The following is a 24,345-nucleotide window of genomic DNA, read 5'->3' as shown; positions in this document are numbered from 1 at the left end:
GCTTGCTACTACCCAGGGTGGAAGTAGACTGGCCTGATCCCACCAGAATCTAACAGTTAAAATCCACTTTCAGAAAATAATGGATATTGTTTGTCTAATGAAAAGTTCGAAAAATTGTACATCGACTTCCCACCTATACAGTTCTCATCAGACAGTGTACAATAGATTTTCTTAAAAAAAGCAGATTCTACCCAAAACATATACCATCGAATCCAGTATAATAAACCAGCGAGTGACCTTACTCACTGATCCAGGCACTGTGACTGAGGTAATCTATACATGTTATCCATGGCCTCGTTCCTTCTAAAATACATTTCTGAAGTTAGACTAATGAGCCTGAAGAGCACTGGTAATTTAGCAACCAGTTTTTAGCATGCATTGCAATAGTAAAGGACAACAAGAAGCGCTCCACCGACGTTGGCCGGCTGCAAGGTTACAAAAATCAATTTGTCAACTTCTATGCAGCTCACCTGATGAGTCATTCCCAGCAAGCGGCTCCTGCATAGTAAAATTTTCTTGCACTTCCCTGCCTCCTTGTTCTTGATTGAAAAAAATTCTAAATGGTATGATATTTTGCTGAATGGAACATTGAAAGAGGGCTTATTGGGCACTTAAAGCCATGTGACCAGGATGACATCATCTAAAGTCCTGTTACATCTGCAAAGTCTACCCCATGTATACACATCTGATCACATGAGATCACAGCAGCCTCCATGGGTGAAGTCCACGGATGCAGTTGTGGTTTTATGTCATCAGATATATACACGGTGTACAGTTTGCCATTGTTGGGAGGCTAAAGGATCTGTGAGGATGTCACCCTGGTCACCTGAGAAGAGGCATGGCATATGGTGAGAAGTAGCTGAACAGGACACGCCCCCTCTGATGCCAGGGAATTTATTTATGTGGAAACAATTTTTAGCAAAAAGAAGGGTGTCAGTTAACAGGGCTCTATAGGAGTCTGTCACTAGCTGTATATATGTGTAAATGTTGTGACCGGTTCCCTTTAAAGGAAACCTACCATTTAGAATGGTAGGGGTAAGCTGTAAGTACCGAGCACCAGCTCAGGGTGAGCTGGTGCCGGTACTTACTTTCGTTAGTGTTATAAACCGCGATATCGCGGTTTTAACACTTTTTAAACTTTAGAGCAGGAGAGGCTTCGGCGCTGCGCGCGACCGTGCGCGCGCAACATCTCCGCTATTTCCCATGGGTGCGCACGCAGCGCCGAAGCGTCTTCTGCTCTAAAGTTTAAAAAGTGTTAAAACCGCGATACCGTGGTTTATAACACTAACGAAAGTACCGGGTGAGCTCAGGGTGAGCTGGTGCTCGGTACTTACAACTTACCCCTGCCATTCTAAATGGTAGGTTTCCTTTAAGAAACATTGTTCCCGGGGGCATAAAATGCCAACAACAAGTTAGGGCAACATACCATGAGAAATTCTGATGGTAGATGTCCTTTAAAAGCCTAAAGAAATATCAGGGCACCAAACCTCTTAATATAATGGAGAACATTTTTGGGATCTTTTTTGAATGGTTTTAGCCAGTGTACATAACACAAAGGCCAAGTTTCCACCGCTGTTATCATCTTCCATCACTCATTCAATAAATAACAGAAGTCTAACGGTTCCATTAAAATGTCCATTGATGGACATTTTAACTTATCCATTAGACTTTTGTCATTTTAGTCCAAAGGCGTGTGTGAACTGGGCCCAAGGCGTAAAGGGGCCAAAACAGATGTAGCAAGCAACTGGGAAAATGACCACAGTGACATGGCAGAGGGACAAAAACGATACTTTAAGATCACAGAACACACACACACACACACATAACAGAACCCTGCACTGTGAGACACCGAAATCGAAAACAGATTCAGCACACAATAAATAAAATAATAAACAGTGATAAAACAGGGCACACAATAAGTCCCTTCTTCCACAATAATCAGCCCAACCTGCAACTCATCTCTAATTTGTTGGGCCCAGGAATTCTGCTTTTCACATCTCCTCCATAGCTCCATTCAGCCCATAGGGAGCAGAACCTCTTATGTGCATGGAGAGATGTAACCAGCCCTGCAGACACTGAGCAGTGAAGAGGAAATCTCAGACATATCAGGGGCAGAGCCGCATGGAAAGAGCCTAACAATACATAAATCATTCATCAACTGGGACAACTCTGTAAATATGTCACTAACTAGGCTTTTATATTTCTTAAGGAAGAGTCTGCTACACACTTACCATTAACCCTTCCACGTGCCAGACATACTGAAGCAGGGGCCATGACATGTAATATGGCCTTGTAAACAACAAAACCAAAACTCAGTGTAACACGGTGGATCACAATGCAAATACTGAGCATATATTTGGATGAATGAGGATGATCGAGTGTTAATCCTGCTCTGCAGCAATCACTAGTGTCTCCATTACACAATATGACGCGCATGTGGGAGCACAGATGTGGGCACAGAACTGTCCAGCTGGCAGATACTGTACAATAGGGGCAGCTCAACCCCGCGCCGGACTGTATGTCACCCCACACTGCAGACACACAAGACATGCAATCTGCTCATAACAATACGCCACTTTTATAAAATGTTCCTCTCCTTGTAAGAAGCAGCCTGTAAGCGATATTTCTGAATTATACTACTAAGGCCCAATTCACACATGGATGCGCCCTACTGCTATTAACTTCAGTCAATAAAACGCAGAGCTAGCGGCTGTGCAGTCTCGGCTCCAAACCCAAAGTTTCTGTTATTGTCCGTATGCCCGTTACTACTTCAGTAATTTGGTAATGAAATTGAACAGAAGCTCCAGTGTCATTTGGGTTTTCTCAAATGATATAAGCAGTGCAAACAGACACTAAAGGAAGCTATTAAAAGGCCAGTGATGGTATTGCCCATTTAACAGATCCATTAGACTTCTATTATCATTTTAAAAGCTGAAGTTAATAGCAGAGGTCCAAGTGCAGGTGTGAACTGGTCCTAAGGACTAGTAATCGCCAATATTATTTTTCTTAAAAAAAAATTTTTTTTAAACGCAAGAATACTCTGGGGAGAAGTCACTACACGAGGGTCCTGCATGGAAGGAAATTACAGGATTTCCTTGCTTAATCAATAAACTACATTGGCTAAAAAGCAGAAGCAGCACATGACTCTTTTACGACCCAGCAGAAAATTGTGACTTCTTTGCTCCTTATTAAGCACAATGAGTGTGCCTGGTATTGCAGCTCCGGCACGACTCTCACACAGCTTATCGGTGGAAGTGTCAGAGGTTGGACAGATGCTGAACTGATATTTATCACCTATTCCACGAAATAGCTAATCAATACAAAATCCTGGAATTCCCCTTTAACCCCCATTCAGGTGAATTCCAGCTAAAGTTGCCGCTAAACAAAGAAGGAAGCCGGCCCGAGGTATGGGGTGCCGTGTGTCATGAATTTGAGGACTTCCATAAACCCTGGTAACGACATTTATCAATTTGCTGCGATTTCTTGGTTTCAGGAAGTGAAGGTAGTTAAAGTAAAAAGCAGAAATGAATATTGAAGTTGTGTCCTCAGAACAGAATCGATAATATAGAGAAAATGATTATAACTGTGTGGTAGAACCGGTTTCCCTACACAGGTAAAACGCTGCTTCAGGCACAGATGGAAGGAGCAGCAATTCCAGGAAGAATATTGGGGCAGATCTATAAAAAGTGTCCGAAGGTTAGACAGTGCAGAGTTAGACCAGAGAGTCCTATTCTGCACCAGATTCATATCATGTTCTTTAGTGAGAACTAAGACAGTTCTGTTGTAGACAGATTAATAAATCTCCCCAATTGTGTATGTCTGACAAGTGACCCACAGCTCAGAGGTATGACCTGGGGTATGGGAGATTTTACCATTGTATTGTAAAGTGGCAGATGTATAATCAATGTACATCCAGGGTTGGGGTTCCCAGCATCATCCACATCCAGAGCTTTTCTCATCCTGGCAGCGTTCCACAGACTAATGCCCAGTAACCGCATTAATTGGCGAATCCGATGAGCTCAGCACAAATATACTTCACTGAGGTCTATGCAAACAAAATTAATCCCAAAATCAGTTTAGCAACATAGTGCTCCCACTGCCTTCCTTTGTATTGGGACTTTTATCTGTTGTGTGTGTGTGTGTATGCTCTCTTCACAGTAATGCTCTGTGACAGGCCGCCCCTGCATGACTGTGCTTTGTTAAGCAGAAGTACAATCACCCTCTTATCACAGGATTGTGAGGGATCTACAAAGCCATCAATGGGACTTCCCATGAAATCTGTGCATGCCATATCTGATGACCTCTGCCAAATCCAAATAGAAGTCTTGAATCTGCTTAGTCAACAGAGCATCCAAATCTATTCCAGGCCCTGACGGACAAGTCCAGCACATACCCACATCAAATTAGAAAGCCAATGCCAGGCTGAGAACTAAAATGACCATTAACAATGGATAAATTATTGTGTTACCGATAAACATAACTTTGTTGCCCTAACAGCACAAAATTTTGAAAATCCAATTGTAACTGGGACAAAAATAATAATAATAATAATAATAATAATAATAATAATAATAATAATTTGTACATTACAATTATAAAATATAGCTGTACAACTAGCACAAATTAAACTTTTGTACAAACCTGAAATTTGGTAAAATTTCCTCCACTTCTCTAACAAATATATATACACAAAGGAATTTAGCTACATATTAAAAAGGGTTTAAGTCATGTAATACTAAATAATTTGACAGCATTCACATGTGGGGACATTCAACACCCCCTGCAAAGGAATATAATGGAAACAATTCCAGTCCTTTGCAATGTGGGCTTGAAATAGCACATACCAGAAAATCCTAATGTTCCCCGACTACTTATGTACCAATATCCATACACTGAAGAATAAAGACGCTTCAGTTTAGTTAATGTAATATTAACTTACAGTTACACATAACATTTGCATTTACAAAACACAATGTTAATGCTAAAAGTGACGTCAGACATATCCCCTCTTATCAGCTAATGTATTGCAATTCAAAACACCAATGTAAAAGCCTCTGTAGGAGGCTCTGAATTGACAACTAGGTGTCACCAGTTCGGGAAATGTTACTACATGCCGTCACAACATCCTAATGGATGTGTCCCAAACACAAGGCTTAGACAAAAGGATAGTAACACCCTGGGGTCAACTCTATACTAAAAGTTCAACCTGAAATAAGGTCGGGAAGTAACAGTTCTCCTTACGGAGACTTCCGGTTAAGGCCACCGTGTAGGTGTGTGAAGTTTTATAGCCATCAATGCTGCACTAGGGGGATTCTGGGAAAATATGCAAAGTTTTCCAGGATGGAATAAGGAAAGCCGCACTTTTAGCTACCTTGCAAGACAGCTCTTTAGACATCAAGCATGACCTACAAGAGGCCTTATGACATGATGCGGGATTAACTCCTAACCAGTATATCTATTCTAGAAGGAAGAGACAGATTTAGAAACAGTGCCCTCTAAATAGTGTAAGTATGCCAACACACAAACCATGAATCATTACTAGACAAAAAAAAAAATGAAATGTGCGTCTTGTAGGCAAAAAAAAAAAAAAAATACATATAGAATTTTATTGAACAATATCAAAAATAAATCTGACTAGAAAAAATGGACAGATTTAAAACCAATTTAAAAATGTACATGTGTACAAATAACAGACAGATAGTTGGACTAACCAGGTATGGTTAACCAACACCACACCTCCCCTCCTAATGATGATCTCTTAGGCTCCCCCCATTGGTAAGGGAGTAAAAAAGATACCACATGAATAAATATCTTTGGCGTTACCCGATTGAGCCCATCAAACCTGTGGGCGAGTGCGGTGGGGGCATTTATGGGAGCTTGGCATCAAAGGGGGCACTTCTACCCCTGCGGAAGTCTCCAGCAGGAGACGGAAGGCATGGGGAGCGCTCCACCCCCTCTACCCGCTAACTACCCTAGTGACTTGACACTGACTCGGACTTGTATACTTTCCACCATATTTATTCAAACCTGTCATGTATGATAGTGACTTTTCTTAATCACGCTATTTGGTACTTTTTGACTACACATGACCTGCATATATACTTTACATTGGAAAATTTCTTTGTATAGATTCATGTGCTTGTTATAGCCATTTTTATAGTTGCTGGTATTTAATTACGCAGTATCTTTTTGTACTCCCTTACCAATGGGGAAGCCCAGCAGATCATCATTAGGAGAGGAGGTGGTTAACCATACCTGGTTAGTCCAACCATCTGTTTGTTATTTGCTTGCATGTACATTTTTTAATTGGTCTTCAATGTGTCCACTTTTTCTGGTCAGATTTATTTCTGATATTGTTCAATAAAATTCCATATGTATTTTTTTGCCTCCATGACATCTTTTTTCTTTGTGTAGCTCTGAATTCACCGAACCATCAATTATTTAGGCGGTTTTGCTAAACCAGAGGGTCCCTAGCAGAGAATTCCCCAATACATATCCTTTATATAAATGAAGTATAGAGGTTGTGACTTTCCTAAGGCACCTTAGTGGTGATGCAAGGAGTCCTTCACCCCAAAACAGCACCAACATACTAGAAGCATAACTATTATCAGTTGGAGAGCCCATTCTTCCCCTGTTTTATACCATCCAATCAGCACTTATAAATAGAAGACTCTGCAGGGACACACCTAAGCTGGTTAAATGCTTAGTTGGCAATTTAAAGACCTTTCACCACCTTATATGTGCAGGGGCTGCGTCACAGATTCTGGGGCAGACAGTTGCTGAGATATCAGTCCCAGTATCTGACCATTGTAATTCGCTCCAATGTAAGAGGAGGTGCTGGAAGAGGAGGCGTGTATTATGCTGATCTTCTCTTACACGGATTAGAACACTTTTCACACCGCCCCCTCCCAGCTCCTTCAAGTGCCCCTGAATCGGCCTAGCAGCCCTTACATCACCACATGTTTAAAGGTGGTAAAATGTCCTCTTTAAATGTACAGTAGAAATAACAGAGGAACAGCACAAGCTTTATGAAGAGACCACCAAGAATTGTAATTTCACAGCATATTTTTGCAGGTCAGGAGTGGTGCGAGCTCCTCTATAAGCTCCCAATCAGGATCTAGACAACCTGTTTTCTTGAGCGATTTTGATAAATATTACCAGAAATTCCAGTTACACAGACTCACTGAAAAAGTGAGAAATTATGGGGCCGCTGCCAAGTAGATCTCAAGTCATAATTACAAGAGGAAGTTACAATGAAGTGTTATAATGGTACAGCTTGAATGTTTACAGGATCATACACCCCATGATAGCCAGCAGATCACAATGTGGGCACTAGGAGCCTCATAACCTCTATTTGGCATTTCAGTATTTACCTGTGTAGGTCTGCTTTAGACATGACTGTGGCCAGTGAGTGCACAATGCCATATTCATAAGTCATAACAAGACAAGAGGCTTCTAAACTTACTTAAGGAACTCACATATTTAGTAAAGCTGTCAGGTCAGAAGAGATGACGGGCAACTCCTCCTAAATATAAGACATAGTACAAGCATCATGAGTGAGTCTTCACCCCATGTCTCCCCGCCATTTAGGAATAGAGCACTTTATTCATCTACTGACCTATATATTAAAGATGTTCATGCATAAATGTATCATGTGATGGAACTTCTCATATCTAATAATATGCGACGTGAACATGATCCAGCTCCTTACTTTCCTGTAATCCATCTCTGCCGAGGACAGGACCTCTATTCTAGGGGTATGCTCCCGTCTCCACAATACAACAGACAAATTCAGTTCATGATATTTACTGTACATTGTACAATGTGACTTGATGAGAATGTGTAAAATGATTCGCATTTGTATTAACACACCTAATCCAATGGGGGTCATGCCGATTACACCAGGGCATTCCATGATCCACAGTAGTATACAACAGAAGCTGCTCCATTCAAGGTCTTTAATTCAAGGTATTCAATTTCCTCTTATGTTAAAGCTCACAAGTAGAAACAAATCTCCACTGTCATGGAGCGGAAAATAGTCACTTTTTGTCTGAGATGAGTCAGGCTGAGAGACTGCGGGGGGGGGGGGGATGTCTCTTCGGACACCTTTATTTTGGGCTCTAAAGTACCTACAACCATGCTCATGGCATTGTTCTGAAGAATCTCATCATTCAGAACACATAAGGTTTGTGGTTCTGTGATCTACAGAAACGGAGATACAGGTGAGAACTGGATCTGTAGCTCACACTGCTCTTTCATTGCTCTTTCCAGGTAATTAAGGCACTAAATTTACATAGTATACTAGACATGTCTTTAGGCCAAAAATTTGCAACAGGACAGCAACATCTCCACAATTCCCATTGTGTGCAGAATTTACAGACCCTTCCCCATTATTTCAATAAGAATCAAATGCAGATTCCCACGGATCACACAGAGATTGCCTTTTCCATGCAATTGTCAAATAACATGCGGTCATGTTCACGTTCAGCACCTACTGACCATGTGAACAGTGTCATAATGAGACTGCCGACTGCCGTCCTGTTTAGTACATGAAAACAGAAGTCATTTCCCCCTGAAGTCTGCTCTTTAGCTGGAGTCTTCTGACCTGATGGACTGAACGCATTAGTTTGAGGTTTCCGATCATCTTTTACCACTTCCAGGCAGAGCAGTCAATATCAATGTCCAATATAGGATTATCCTGGTCAATTGTGTCCGAGAAGTAGGAGGCACTTTACACCTAATAACGTGCAGTGTAAAAGCGACCTGCCATCGACCTGTCACACAAAACAGTCAACCAATTTTTCCCTTGTAGACTATTCCTGGGAAAATAAAAGATTGAATCTAATTGGTTGCTAAGAAAAAAACTAAAATGAATTAGAAAATTCAACATCAAAAGAGTGAACCAAAAAAAAAAAAAAAAAAAAAAAAAGACGCTCCCTCCGATGTGCACAGCACACAACACTTCTCCACCCATCAGACCAGAGAGGTGTGAAAACAATCATCGAAGTGGAATGAGAGGCATTTGTGGAAGCGCTGACAAGGTAATAACCAGTGACTAGAGCATTACTCAGCCTCACATTACCTATGACACCTTACCTACACACACCGCGATCAGACCTAGCAGAGTCTACATGTCCGGCCAAAGTCTCACACTGGTTAAACAAAACATCATATAATGTATGCAATAAATAACCTCCTGCATGTACAGGCAGTCCCTGGGTTATGTACAAGATAGGGTCTGGAGGTTTGTTCTCAAGTTGAATTTGTATGCAAGTCGGAACTGTGTGTTGTAGATCCAGACAAAAAAAAAAAAAAAACAGTTGGCCCCAGTGACAAATGGAGTTTAAACATTTTTTTGCTGTAATGGGACCAAGTATTATCAATAAAGCTTCATTACAGACACCTTACAGCTGATTATTGCAGCCTAGGACTATAGTAAAGCATTCAGAAAGCTTCACCAGAGGTCAGAGGGGTCTGTCTGTAACTATGGGTTGTCTGTAAGTCGGGTGTCCTTAAGTAGGGGACCGCCTGTACATACTAGTTATATCCTTATAGATGACTGCCTCCCACTAAACTGATTGTTGCAGGATCCGCCAACACAAACATCTAGTGTTCACTGCAAAAACACACAGAAGCGCAATGATCATCACCCACAATCAGCATATCCTAGAACAAGACAATCACTTACATGCCCGAGAGCAGAAATCCATAGGTCCATGCACAAGGCTGGATTACGGTGTTTGAGGTTCTTATCCATGATAACCCCAGGAATAAAAAGGTTTCTCATAGATTCATGTTGTTTTTCAGGTAAATACAAGAGTTCCAGATTCCTCCCACTACCAGATAAGAGAGGTGTTCTTTACTGGTACTACATGGCAGCACATTGTGTTATCCATGGCCTTCCTTATAAAATCACCTTTTAAAATTATGCTAATGAGCCTGTGATTTGGCTTTAGGGGCTGTTACACTGACTAACCCTCCCTTCTTGCTATATTCTAAGTGCTGAGGGAGAAGTGAGGGGAGGGTAAGACCGTAACAGCCTGTTAAACCAGATCACAGCGGAGCTAGAATAAACTCTCAGGCTCATTAGCAGAATTCTAAAAGTTGATATCAGAAGGAGTGAGGGCATTAATGCCACAGTCACAGTGCCTGGATCAATGCGCAAGTATCATTTCTTCTTCTACTAGAAGGCTAATTATGGGGAGCAGGACCAGTGCTCACGATGTCAGAGACAGTTGTAAACAACTTATACCTTCTCCTTTCTGCTCTGAAGTAGTGCTATGCAGTGAATAGAAGGAGCACAGCCACCGACTCTATAGACCTGCGTGTAACGTGATCGCTGGGTAAGCAGAGGTTAATCAGCGATGCTGGATCTCATCAGCACCTATACATTTTGATCCAAAATTTTTTGTCTTTTATGACCTCATGTGGGACATATAAAGTTTAAAAAAAAAAAAAAAAAACACAAAATATTAATATTTACAAATAAAAATTTATTTTTTCAGATAAAATAAAAATAGAAAACTGACAGAGAACCTGTGGCACTCTGAGCCCTCTGTGGGCACCCAGGCCTTCATCCCAGCACAGAGTTTGCCAGACAGGACTCAAGCTTTCCTCCTGCCGTCCAAGAAAGCCCAAGATGAGCCACGTTCAGCGCCATTTTAAATCGACATCCTTGGCTGCCAGCACAACAGGAGGAGTAAAAAGGTGCGGACAGAGCTGGATTATTGTTGGGAGCTCCTGATTCTTCCTCTTCAGGGGGCCCTGAGCATAAGCTAAAATCTAAATTTCTTCATCTTCCTTCTATTGTATTGGTGTCCTCAGGAAGCCAATACGATTGAAACCTGTGATACAGCAGGGATCAATAAGTTACTACCGTATATACTCGGGTATAAGCCAAATTTGTCAGCACAAAAAATGTGCTGAAAAACCTCACCTCTGCGTATACTAGAGTCAAGAAAAAAATAAAATAAACAGTGTACTCAACTACCGATGCCCAGGCAGGTCCTCTTCTATGCAGTGATATTCCGGCATCGTCTATGTGTCCCCGTGGCGTCCGGGGAGGGTGGGTGATCCGCGGAAGGAGAGTACACGTTTTTTTTCTTACAGGCATTATATTGGGGGCAGGGGCTGGCAGGCTTTACACTACAGGGGGCTGGCAGGGAGGCTGTGACCAATGCATTTCCCACCCCCTGCTTATACTCGAGTAAATAGGTTTTTACTACCGTATTTTCCGGACTATAAGGCACACTTAAAAGCATTGGATTTCCGTGGAAATCCAAAGTGCGCCTTATAGTCCGGTGCGCCCTATGTATGGCGCTGGGCAGCGGACCATACTTACATAGGTCCCCGCTACCGGAGACAGCAGATCTCCAGCGGGAACTGCAGACCATGCGGCACGAACAACTTCTGCCGCGTGGTCTGCAGTTCCCGCTGGAGATCTGCTGTCTCCGGTAGTGGGGACCTATGTAAGTATGGTCCGCTGCCCTCCTCCACCTCCCCCTCACCTTCCCCGCGTTCCCCGTCGCGTCTCGGCGTCGCGTCGCGTCTCCGCTCCGCCCCCGGACCTCCGCGCCTTCTAGTCCGATGCGCCTTATATATGTAATTATTACATATATAAGGCGCATCGGACTAATGCGCCTTATAGTCCGGTACGGAACTTAAATTGGCATGTCGGCACTTTGCGACATACGTCGGTATTGGTTGTAGTTTGGGCACTCTGTCTCTAAAAGGTTCGCCATCACTGCTCTAGGGAATGCATTTATAATGGCTACTGAGTTAACAAATGTAAAAAAATAAATCTCTATCCAGTTTTTGTTATTTACACATACAGGCAGTCCCCAGGTTACATACAAGATAGGGACTGGAGGTTTGTTCTTAAGTTGAATTTGTATGTAAGTCGAAACTGTATATGTTATAATTGAAGTTCTGGACATTTTTTTTTCTTTTGTCCCAGTGACAATTGGAGTTTCAAAATTTTTGCTGTAATAGGACCAAGGATTATCAATAAAGCTTCATTACAGACACCTTACAGCTGATCATTGCAGTCTGGGGCTATAGTAAAGCATCCAGAAAGCTTCACCAGAGGTCATATTGGGCAGAGGGGTCCGTCTAACTATGGGTTGTCTGTAAGTCGGGTGTCCTTAAGTAGGGGACCGCCTGTATACATAAATATATATACACACACTCTACACAGGAAAGTCAGGGGGTAAAAAATTTAAGGTCTTTTAGAAGAAAAAATTTTTGAAAATTTGCCCCGCATTCATTAAGGCCTTTTAATGCCTGGTCACAAAGGGGTTGAGAGAAAATGAATTCTTCCGGCATCAGAAAGATCAGCAAATACACAGAAACAAGTAGAGCGCCCTGACCTGTATCATTTTATCTTCCAAATCCTATTGTCCTGAGATGGAAAAAAATACTTGAAGTAACCTGAACAGCTCTTATAATACATCAGCACCAACTTTATCTATGGGGTGTTTACTTATGGAATCAATAGATTTAAAGTAATAGTGTGAACAAATCCAACTACACCCCAGCCCCATTAGCTGTGACAAGGTGCATGAGGATCTATAGGGACAGGTCACAGCACTGGTGATTATATACATGACATACATATGAGGTACCAGTGCGTCACCCTGAGTATATACATGACATATGAGGTACCAGTGCGTCACCCTGAGTATATACATGACATATGAGGTACCAGTGCGTCACCCTGAGTATATACATGACATATGAGGTACCAGTGCGTCACCCTGAGTATATACATGACATATGAGGTACCAGTGCGTCACCCTGAGTATATACATGACATATGAGGTACCAGTGCGTCACCCTGAGTATATACATGACATATGAGGTACCAGTGCGTCACCCTGAGTATATACATGACATATATGAGGTACCAGTGCGTCACCCAGTGTACATACAGTATATATATTACATGAGGTAACAGTGCGTCACCCTGAGTATATACAGTATATACATGACATATATGAGGTAACAGTGCGTCACCCTGAGTATATACAGTATATACATGACATATATGAGGTACCAGTGCGTCACCCTGAGTATATACAGTATATACATGACATATATGAGGTACCAGTGCGTCACCCTGAGTATATACAGTATATACATCACATATATGAGGTAACAGTGCGTCACCCAGTGTACATACAGTATATATATTACATGAGGTAACAGTGCGTCACCCTGAGTATATACAGTATATACATGACATATATGAGGTACCAATGCGTCACCCAGTGTACATACAGTATATACATTACATATGAGTATATACATTACATATGAGGTACCAGTGCGTCACCCTGTGTATATACATTACATATGAGGTACCAGTGCGTCACCCTGTGTATATACATTACATATGAGGTACCAGTGCGTCACCCTGAGTATATACAGTATATACATCACATATATGAGGTAACAGTGCGTCACCCAGTGTACATACAGTATATACATCACATACATGTGGTAACAGTGCGTCACCCTGAGTATATACAGTATATAGATCACATATAGGAGGTAACAGTGCGTCACCCAGTGTACATACAGTATATACAGCGCAGCCACCATCCCCCTGACCTCATGTCACTGCACTGTCCACTCACCACAAAAAGGAGAGGAGGAGGAGGCAGCATATCATCAGCAGGCGCTTCATCATCTCTCCCGGGCGCCTCCTCGCATCCTCCCCGGCATGTCCCGTCCTCGCTCCGGCCTTGTGTAAATGTGTGTGTGATGCCGGGATCTTCTCGTAGATGAGCGGCGGCGGCGGCTCCGCCTCACACAGAGCGCACCACGTGACCACACGTCCAACGCGGCCGTTACCCAGTCGGCGCCTCCACTGTCACGGAGAGCTGAGGTGGAAGCAGCCGCGTCACTAGGGTTAGTGCAAGCAAATCAGAAAGCAGCCTTTATCTCCTCCCCCACCCTTTGGGCATGTATTGGTTTGCTCCAGAGAGAGGGGAGGAGACTTTAGACTTTCCCAACAACAGAGCTTGTCTTGTACGTGCCTCCGGCAGTGACAGGGTTACTTGTTCATCTGTCACAGGAGGTGAGAGGAGCCTCTGGCAGGTTAGGAGGGGGTGTGTCACTGTCATAGCGCCTGCTAACCGCTGAGTGGCGCTCAGGAGAAGCTACATAGGCTATAGGCTGCTACCAACCAATCAGATGCCAGCTCTAAGTTCTCAGAAGCCGTGTGACCCATGAAAGCAGCAGCCTGATTGGTAGTTTTTATAGAGCGCTTTAAAAAATGGAACAAAAATTGTTATCATAGTTATCTGCGCTCCAGGATGGCGCCAACACAAATTACAGCTCAACTTTATAGAATTAAAACAAAAAAATTTAATGTAGTGGTTTCAAATATACTGATCTGTTATTTATGCCGTGTATTTTCCTCCATCCACTATCTGAATAGGAGCGAAGCTGCAGTACCTCTGCATGGCCACTACTCGGTGAATGGAGCGTGGACATGGCCTTTAAAACTAAAATATGACATCAGTAAAAATTAGACGCATCACTTCCTGTGCGGAGCAAGTATGTCTGGGCGTCACGTGAGGCGAGCGAGGCATGCTGGGAAGTGTAGTGTAACCAGGATGTAGTGAGCCGCCGGCCGCTCACCAGAGCTGTGTCATGTGCTGTACAGACACTTCTGTGTCTTAGAGGTAAGGCTGCGGCTCTCTCTTGAAGCAGGTGTACTGTAACCCGCGGGTTATAACAGCCGTGACAGACGAGCGAACGTTGGTAACGTTTCCCGCAGGCTTCTAATAGGACAGCCCTGACGGGGGGCTTCTGTGGCCACGCCCCTCTGACGGCGTTTGGTTGCTTAGCAGTTACATAACGCGGTTCCGTGTGTGTCCGTGCGATACCTGTACAGGTAGCAGGGGCTACATGTATGATCAGTGATCAGCTCTGACAATGGAGACATAGCAGGGAGGATGGTGATAGGATTACTGCCATCTACCTGCATGCTTCCCCGTTCTGCTCTCTCAACACCAATAACATTTGTTAGACAAGTAGGTGGTCCCTAGAGCATCAGTGGCAGACCCCCTCAGAGGTGACACTAGGGACTGCCCTCTTGGCTAATTGCTGCTGTCAGTACCAAGATCTGTACAGAGGAAAAGACCGGCAGCCTTAGGGTGAAGACACACATGGCGTTTTTGGGCCGTTTTTACTAAGTGCGTTTTCAGATCGTTAAAAACGCATGCGTTAAAAAACGCGTCCGTTTTTTAAAAACGCATGCGGTTTTTGAAAACGCATGCGTTTTTGTCAGTTTTTCCGAAATTGCGCAACGAAAAACGGACAAAAACGCATGCGTTTTTAAAAAACGGATGCGTTTTTTAACGCATGCGTTTTTAACGATCTGAAAACGCACTTAGTAAAAACGGCCCAAAAACGCCATGTGTGTCTTCACCCTTAGGGCGCGTTCACACGTTGCGTTTTGGTTGCGTTTTCATTGCGTTTGGAACGCATATACAACAGCTGATGTGAGGTAATTTGCCTAATTACATTACCGTTTACGTTTGTAAACGCAATGTTAACGCATGAGTTAACAAAACGCATGCGTTAACGCTTTGTTAACGCATGCGTTAACATCGCGTTTACGATGCGTTTTGTTAACGCATGCGTTAACAGTGATGAAATTAAGCAAATCACCTCTCCTCAGCTGTTGTATATGCGTTTCAAACGCAATGAAAACGCAGGTCAAAACGCAACGTGTGAACGCGCCCTTACTGATATAAAGTAACCCTAAAAACCTATGGGCCTCATACATTGAAACATAGCCGGGAACAGCTTTTAATTCCAGTCCCGATTATTCAATCATCATGTTATTGTGTATTCTACAGCATGAGGAGCAGAAGAGATTATACATAGTATCTTATCTGCAGGCAGTGTGTTATACAGCAAGGGGAGCTGATCAGATTGTACAATGTCCTATCTGCAGCATGTTAGGGTGAAGACACACATGGCGTTTTTGGGCCGTTTTTACTAAGTGCGTTTTCAGATCGTTAAAAACGCATGCGTTAAAAAACGCATCCGTTTTTTAAAAACGCATGCGTTTTTTGAAAACGCATGCGTTTTTGTCCGTTTTTCCGAAATTGCGCAACGAAAAACGGACAAAAACGCATGCGTTTTCAAAAAACGCATGCGTTTTTTAAAAACGGATGCGTTTTTTAACGCATGCGTTTTTAACGATCTGAAAACGCACTTAGTAAAAACGGCCCAAAAACGCCATGTGTGTCTTCACCCTTAGGGTGCGGTCACACGTCGCGTTTACCGCATGCGTTAAAAAACGCATTGGAATAGCTGGAGAGTGATTTGCCTAATTAAACACCTCTTAACACTTGTGTTTACAAAACGCATGCGTTAACCGCGATGTTAACGCATGTGTTAACAACCGCATGCGTTAACCGCGATGTTAACGCATGCGTTAACAATGCGTTAACGGTTGCGTTTTGTAAACACAGGTGTTAGCAGCTGTTTAATTAGGCAAATCACTCTCCAGCTATTGCAATGCGTTTTTAAACGCATGCGGTAAACGCGACGTGTGACAGCACCCTTATAGAGCAGGAGGAGCTGAGCAGATTGTACATAGCGGGGCTCATTTACTAAGGGTCGCCGAGCGCACTTTTGTCAGACTGTTCGGCTTTTTCGGGGAGTGCATGGCTTGGACACGTATTTAACAGGTGTCTGCGCTGGGATTGTGTCGCACGCGATTGTTTTTTGGCGCAGCTGGCTTCCATGCGACAACTTAGGGGACATACAGTCGGACGATCCAACTGATTCGCACTGAGCGCTGGATCTAACTTTCAAATTGTGTCGCAAGACAATGCACTTACATGCATCAGGAAGAAGAAGGTGAACTCCGGCGGGGAAGCGAGACATGCACGATATCGGGCGCATGAGCTTACTGAATCGCGGCACATTATGTATTATACATGGACAATGCACTTTCAGTGAACCCCAGCGGACAGGTAAGTAAATGTGCCCCAGTGTCCTATCTGCAGGCAGCATGTTATAGAGCAGGGGGAGCATAAAGGTGAAATAACACTTTGCGTTTTTGGACCGTTTTGAAGCATACATTTTGAATGTTTACGATGTGTGTTGGCTGCTTTGAACCTGTTTATCTTCATTCCTAGAAGTGTAGGCAGCTGTGAAACGGATTAACCCCTTATCACCGACACTAGTTTTCAGCTCAATGACCAGACTCGATTTTTCAAATCTGACATATCTCACAATAATTTGTTATAATTTCGGAACGCTTTAACTTAACCGGGTGATTTTGAGACTGTGTTTTCATATGACACATTGTACTTCATGTTAGTTACAAAATTTAAGTGATAAGTTTTGCATTTTGTTCTGAAAAAAAGTGAAAATTTGGCAAAAGTTTGTAAAAATTCTTCATTTTCCAAGTTTCAAATGTTCTGCTTTCCAAACAGGAAGTAAAACTACCCAAAAGGCATGATAATTAACATTTACAGAATATCTGCTTTATGTTGGGATGATATTTTATGCGTCCTCTCATTTTTCTAGGATGTTATGAGGTGCAGAACTTTAGGTGCAATTTTTCTCATTATCATGAAAATTGCCAAAACTCACATTTTGAGGGAAAACTCAGCTTCCAAGTGACTTTGAAAGGCCTAAATAATAGTAAAACCCCATAAATTACCCCACTATAGAAACTTCACCCCTCAACGTATGTAAAACAATTTCTTTTAAGTATATTAACCCTTTAAGTGTTTCAAATGGGTTAAAACAATATGGACGTGCGATTTAGAAACTTTAGAATTTTTTTGGAAAATACATTCATTTAGGCCAAAACTGACAGTTTCAGAATAAATTAAATGATGAAACGCACTGCAACATTTATACCCCATCTGTAGTGGTAAACTGCTGTACGGGTGCACAGTCGAGTATAGAATGAATGGAGGCGCCATTCACAGCAGATTTGTATTGTCACATTGTACGACCTATACATTTTTTTTTTTTTTTTTTGGTAATGTGAACATATGAGGGCTTATTATTTACGGGATGAGATACAGTGTATAGATAATTCATTTTGGGGGTCTAAATCTTGCTCATGAGATTTTATTAATTATTTCAAGGGGGACACAAACAAAATCATCAATTTTTATTTGGGATTTTCAGCATTTCCCCCCCGCTCACCATAACATAAAAATAATATTTTATCTTTATTCTCTGGTTCACTACGATTGCGGTGATACCTCATTTATATAGTTTTCTTATCATTGCTCAATTTTCCTGAGCAAAACCAATATTGGGGAAAATCGCATTGATTTTACTATTGACAACTTTTCAGGGCCATAACTTCTGTATTTTTCTGTTGTCAGATGTGGTTGAGGGCTTATCTTTTGCGAAAGGAGTTGTTCTTTTCAGTCGTATAATATTAGGGAACGTAACTTTTTTGATCACTTTTTAGAACATTTTTAGTGATGGTGTTTGATGAAAAATTGTATATTACGGGAAGTTTTTCGAGTTTTTTTTTATGCTGTTCACCGAGCGGGTTCAATATTGATTTAGATTTATTGTGCAGATCAATACGGACGCGGTGATACCAAATATGTACGTGTTTTTTGTGTTTTATATACTTTGTTTGTATTTTATGTGTAACTGGGAGATTATGGGACTTTTATTTTATTTAATTGTATTATAAAATGACTTAATTTTTTTTTTTATAATTTTTTAAAATTTTCTACTTCTTGGCTCGAACAAGCGATCGTCCGATCGCTTGTTCAACCCTTACACTGCAATACACTTGGAGGCGGAACCCGGCACGGAGAGGAGCCGACAGCCTCGGGTCACTCGTCGGAACCCGGGGCTGAGGCAGGAGGGATCGGATCCCCCGGTAAGCACACTGGGGAGGTCCGATCCACGTGGGACACGCTTACACGCATGCATGACCGTGGCGTGTAAGGGGTTAAACACCCGGGATCGGAAAAACTCTGACCCCGGGTGTTTAACCGGTTTAGTGCCGGGTTTGGGCTGTGACATCACAGTCCGACACCGGCACCAGCGAGACCCAGTGTCCCGAAATCTTCTTCTGACGCGCCGCTGTAGAAAGGCGTCGCATCAGAAGAAGTACCCTTAATGACCGCCGTAAAAAGCAGATACGGCGGTCATTAAGGGGTTAAATGCAGAAAAACACATGGTAAACATTTAAAAACGCGTGCCTAAAAATTGGTCCAAAAACTCAACGTGTGGCATCACCCTAACAGATTGATATATATTTTCTCCATCTTGTCACAGTCAATCAACCATATTTTGATTCTATCAGATGCCACGCCTGTTCTATACCATCAATATCCCCATTCTTTCTTATATTATTAGGTTCTGTAATATTGGACATTATAGTAACCAGGGTGAAAAGGTTTATTCTTTTCAGATCTTTGGTTTCTTTTGTATTATTTATGTTCATGATAATACCCAGTGATGTGTATACATGTGAGCCAGGATAAACAGGATTCATAAGGGATTATATGATTATATCTTCAGAGTTTGTCCTGTTCTCCCTTGATTTCTATGGCATATCCAGTGACATACCTATTAGTCACAACAGGAAAACTAACAGGGGGTTAAAGTCCTTCATTTTGGCAATCTCTGGGGTCCCAACAACTGGACCTCAGACCTCCAGTGTATAGCAGTTCAATTTTTTATTTATTTATTTTTTTACATGTGTGTCTTTTATTTTTGTTATCTTCTGTTATGTCGTAACAAAGAATGTTTTGGCAATACTGGACCCATCAGAACCTGTTGTCAGTGGCCCCCAACAGAACCTATTGACTATTCACTTTCTGTCCTGGTATCTGTGATTTTTACCCAAAATATGTGAAACACACTCACAATATTCTCTGATGTTCTACTTATTCACATATGTAAGCCAAAAACACTGAACTTTTTCCGATCTATCCATGACACCTGTGCATTGTCTACACACACGAGTTTGAAATCCAAGCATTGCACAGTGCTATGTGAATAAAGCCTTATACTGCATGTCACTCCAAATATACGTTCAGAATCCAGCATGATAGACCCAGGCACAGTGATTGTGGTAATCTTATATTTGTTATCCTCTTTTCTTCCATCTTTTAACATCATGCTAATAAGCCAAACGGGCTTCAGGGGTGATACCAGAGCCCCTCTGTGCTATATCTTCACAGGCTGGTAGACTGACTCCCCCTCCCTCCTGCTCCCTTAGCACTTACCTCTCCCTTAGCACTTACCCCTCCCTCTGCCTGATGTAATTTAATCTCACTGCAGCACAGGAAGTTTCATCACACGGTGAGAGGGGGAAATGCTTCGTGCTCACTGTAACTGCCTGTGAATCTGCAGCGCCAAGAGTCTTTCGTTAAACACCCAGAGCCCTACAGGCTCATTAGCCCCTGGTTTATCATGCTCTTGATTTTGATGGTAGATTTCCTTTAATCAGATGGATTCCCTGCTATACAGCAATGCTGTACTATAATCTTGATTAAAGCAGTGAAGGAAGGACTCCTTCTGTCATATATCCGTATGCTGCTCATGGTCCTGTCCCCGGCACTGTGGTGGATTCTGTGGCCAGCACACTGTCTGTGATTCAGGGGCCGATCACAGTCATTTGAGAGAGCCCTGTCTAAAATAGGCATTTTACAAGAATCTCTGTGCGGTTTCCATCAGTGTATTCCTCAAATTTGTTAGTGAAGTGCTCCACATTATTTGCATAAAAAGGATAATGACCGTGATGGGGAAGTTCAAAAGTAAAATTCTAGGAAATAGGAAATCAAACACATTCCCTTTAAAAAAGATGAAGTCTCGTGAAATCCTTACAACTTTTTCAGACTACAAGTATATATAATGACAGTATTTCATGGCATTGATGTTATCATGGGAGGACCGGGCGACTGTGATCTGCAAATAGCATCTTTCCACATCACTATATCCCTTGATATCCCCTTCCCCACCACAGAGAAGTCTTATGGTAATTCAATCACAAGCAGCTTTCTGCTCATAGGATATTTATGGCTTTGCATTATTTCCAGTGAACGTTAATTTGTAATTTCAGTTTTCCATTTAAAACCTTCTCCGCAACCACAAAATATCTGCCAAATCAGAAATGACAGCTGATTATGAGGATCTCTGGTAGTGCCATGACGGCATTAATGCAGCGTCTGTTCATCTATAAAACCCCCACAACAGAGCAGGGGATGGTTCTATCTCTTATAGCGGTCACCTGGCCTTCTAGGATGTTCTGTTAGTGATCTTTAGCCCTCTTTTTGTATAAATCATACATGAAGGGATGTTAGTCTGAAAGGACCCCCATGACTGGATGTTATACTAAATATTAATCTTGTTGGATCATGATTAAGACGCATGGCGTCAAAAGCGCTGATCTTGTATTACGCTGCATTGTTGTTGCATGGATTTTTATCATCCATAAAGAATAGGTTTTGGTATCCGAGTTGGGCATGACTTGAGCCGGATCGTTGTCTTTCCAAAATATTAATCTCCTCCTGCTCTAGAACATACTACCTGCAGATAGAATACTATGTACAATCTGCTTACCCTGAAATACGGCACTAGGAGCTGCTTACTAAAGTAATGTACAGCGCTGCAGTGTTAGTTAGGGTTATCAGAGGTTTCCGATAACGCTGACATTGTAACACTGCAGCGTATGCTGAAGCACTAGGAGCTGCTTACTTCAGTGCTGTATTTCAGGGTGACAGGTCCTCTCTAAATACTGCTGCGCTATAACATGCTGCCTGCAGATTGTACATTGTGTCTTATTTGCTCAGTTACTCCTGCTCTATAACATGCTACTTGCAGATAGGATACCGTGGACTATCAGATCAGTTCCTCTTGCTCTATAACAATCTGCCTCCAGATAAGACTCTATACATTTTGTTCTGCTCCTTCTGCTTTATAAATGGTAAATAAAATATAACTTTTAATGGGTATTTATTAAAATACAGGTAAACTAAGTTCTCCTTGTACTTTATAACATGCTTCCTGAAGATAGGACACTATATAATAATAGTAATTCCTTTATATAGCGCTGCACAGAGCTTGCCAAATTCGGTCCCTGTACCCAATGGGGCTCACAATCTAATCAACCTACCAGTATGTTTTGGAGTGCATTATGCTCAGTTTCTCATGCTTTATAACGTGCTCATCCTGAAAGTATGATGCTATGTACAATCTGCTCATTGTACATAGATATCATGGTAGAATCCATGCAAAAAGTTATGAATCCACTGGGTGGTGTTGCAGAAAAAAGTATAGTTGAGGACTGCTTATCAAGACCAAAAAAATGAGGAGTCATGGTCTGTAAGCAAGCGAGGTCATGCCCCTTTTCCCCAAGACCCCCTTCTTGAACCTTAACATGGTCTAAAATCCTCAATGAATGTGGCGCACAGAATTTAAGGTGCAAATTACTTCAGAATTCTGGCGTAAGCAGATTGATGCCTGTCCCCCATGTGTGTTCATTCTTAATGCATCTATTTACACATATCAATCTTTTTATTCAATGGTCAGACCTTTATGGCAAGATGACCACAAACATGGTTAATTCTCACCCATGTCATGAATCCGCCCAGAAGTGATCTGATGTTTTCAGAGACTTCTTCACTTCAATGGGTAAATTGGACTGTGAAAACAAGCATGTGTAACTTATGCGATTGTTGGCATCACATTGAATTGTTGCTATCAGTGGCAGAGCTTACAAGTCATAGAATAGCACAAAGGGCATCAGTGAAGCCACGGCTGTGAACATGTCACTTGTGTCACTTGTGTGAGGTGGTGACAGGTCAGTGTTAGTTTAGTGGTTGCAATACTGAAACGGATACATTAGTATAAGCTTTTTATTGCATGTTTGTTTGGTTTTTTTATAAATGTAACCAAACCCAAAACACATTTAAATAAGTGTCATAAACTGGGACACACTAAATGCATCATAAGTGTTAGCAACTTGATAAGATCCTTACTTCTTGCTGGCTGAGAAAACTGCCTTGTAATCTAAGGAGCTGTAAGTAGCTGGAGCCCGGGCGCAGATTTCCTGGGTATTAAATCATCTAATTATATCCCACGGTGAAGGATACATGACCCTAAGCTGTGACGGCTGCTTGTCCTTCATCCAGATATGTACCAGCAGACTTTGATCAGAAAATTGGCACCTTTAACCAACCGTCCAGTTATACTTAGTGCCACGTGGAGCCTTAGTCCAGTCCTGATAAGAAAATGCATCATGTGCTAATAAGTGTGTGAACCTCAGTAAGTGCAAGAGTAAACAGTGAGTGTGTCACCGCAGATGACTTCATCAGTAGAAATCCTGCTACTCCACACAGTCCTCTAGTGACCTTTACCATAGACCAGTGATGGTGAACCTTTTAGGGACTGAGTGCCCAAAACTTCAAACAAAACTCAATTTATTGCTCTCTGCTCTGTCGTAAATTTCAATCGTATTGGCATCCATAGGACACCAATACAGTAGAAAGAAGGAAGACAAATTCAGGGTCCCCTGAACACAAATCATAGTTAGCTTAGAGCAGGAGATACAATGATAATCCAGGTCCCTTCCCACTCTTCCTTGTCTTTGTGGGAATAAGTAAAGCAGCTTCTCCGAGCCTTTTTTTTTCCTCCTATTTTTCCTGCAGCGAGCAGTGTAACAGAAAACCCTCTGAGGTGCAGCCACTTTAGACAGATACCTAAGCTAAATATTAACTTTTCCCATAACTAGAGAATAGTTCCCTTAATGATTCAGGTCTCTCTGGAAATTAGACAATAGATTAGACTCTTTATCAGGTTCCTTTATCTCTCAGAAAGCTGAGTTGTACAACCTTCTTCAAGGAAACCTACCATGAGGAATCAACCATCAGAAGTAGATGTGATGGTAGATGCCTCCAGTCTGTCTCTGCCCTAACCTGTAATTTAATAATCCTGGAACCTAACTTTAAAGTTAAGAACTTTATTTTGGTAATAATATGTAAATTACCTGCAGAGGCTACTGGGATGTGTACTAGCCTTGGCTCCCAGTGCCCGGCCAGGCTAGTACAAGCACCAGTAGCTTCTGCAATTAATTTAAATATTACCGAAATAAAGTGTTTTTTTAACAAGTTGGGATACATTCCAGGATTATTACATTACATATTAAGGTAGAGACGGGCAGGAGGAATCTCTGATAAGTTCTACTTCTGATACTAGATTCCTCATGGTATATTTCCTTTAAGGCTGGTGGCACACGCACCACTTTGTCTGCGTTTGAAAACACAAACGCAGACAAAGCCTCGCTTACCGGGGCGGGCCGCAGCCTGATCGCATCGGCGTTTC

The 24,345-nt window shown here is 42.1% G+C and overlaps 2 protein-coding genes across 11 annotated transcripts in view; one reads left to right on the top strand and one right to left on the bottom strand.

Moving 5' to 3' along the window:
- SUCO (SUN domain containing ossification factor) overlaps positions 1-14,149 on the bottom strand; it is a 64,089-nt gene extending 49,940 nt beyond the window's left edge. The window contains exon 1 of one of the 6 annotated variants that reach the window (XM_072126911.1): positions 13,638-14,149. In XM_072126911.1, the coding sequence (XP_071983012.1) occupies positions 13,638-13,690 (53 nt within the window). In that variant the 5' untranslated portion in view covers positions 13,691-14,149. The remainder of the gene's footprint in view (positions 1-13,637) is intronic. The other 5 variants (XM_072126913.1, XM_072126910.1, XM_072126914.1 and 2 more) reach the window with 5 other exon arrangements.
- Positions 13,811-24,345, top strand: part of PIGC (phosphatidylinositol glycan anchor biosynthesis class C) — a 29,114-nt gene continuing 18,579 nt past the window's right edge. The window contains exons 1-2 of one of the 5 annotated variants that reach the window (XM_072126916.1): positions 13,811-13,911; positions 14,444-14,690. The gene's annotated coding sequence lies outside the window, so the exon portion shown is untranslated. Of the gene's footprint in view, positions 13,912-14,004; positions 14,081-14,443; positions 14,691-14,867; positions 14,903-24,345 lie in introns of those variants that run through there. The other 4 variants (XM_072126917.1, XM_072126918.1, XM_072126919.1 and 1 more) reach the window with 4 other exon arrangements.

Source organism: Engystomops pustulosus, chromosome 10 (assembly GCF_040894005.1).
Source record: "Engystomops pustulosus chromosome 10, aEngPut4.maternal, whole genome shotgun sequence".
NCBI lineage: Eukaryota > Metazoa > Chordata > Amphibia > Anura > Leptodactylidae > Engystomops > Engystomops pustulosus.
This window is presented reverse-complemented; position numbering and strand designations above follow the sequence as displayed.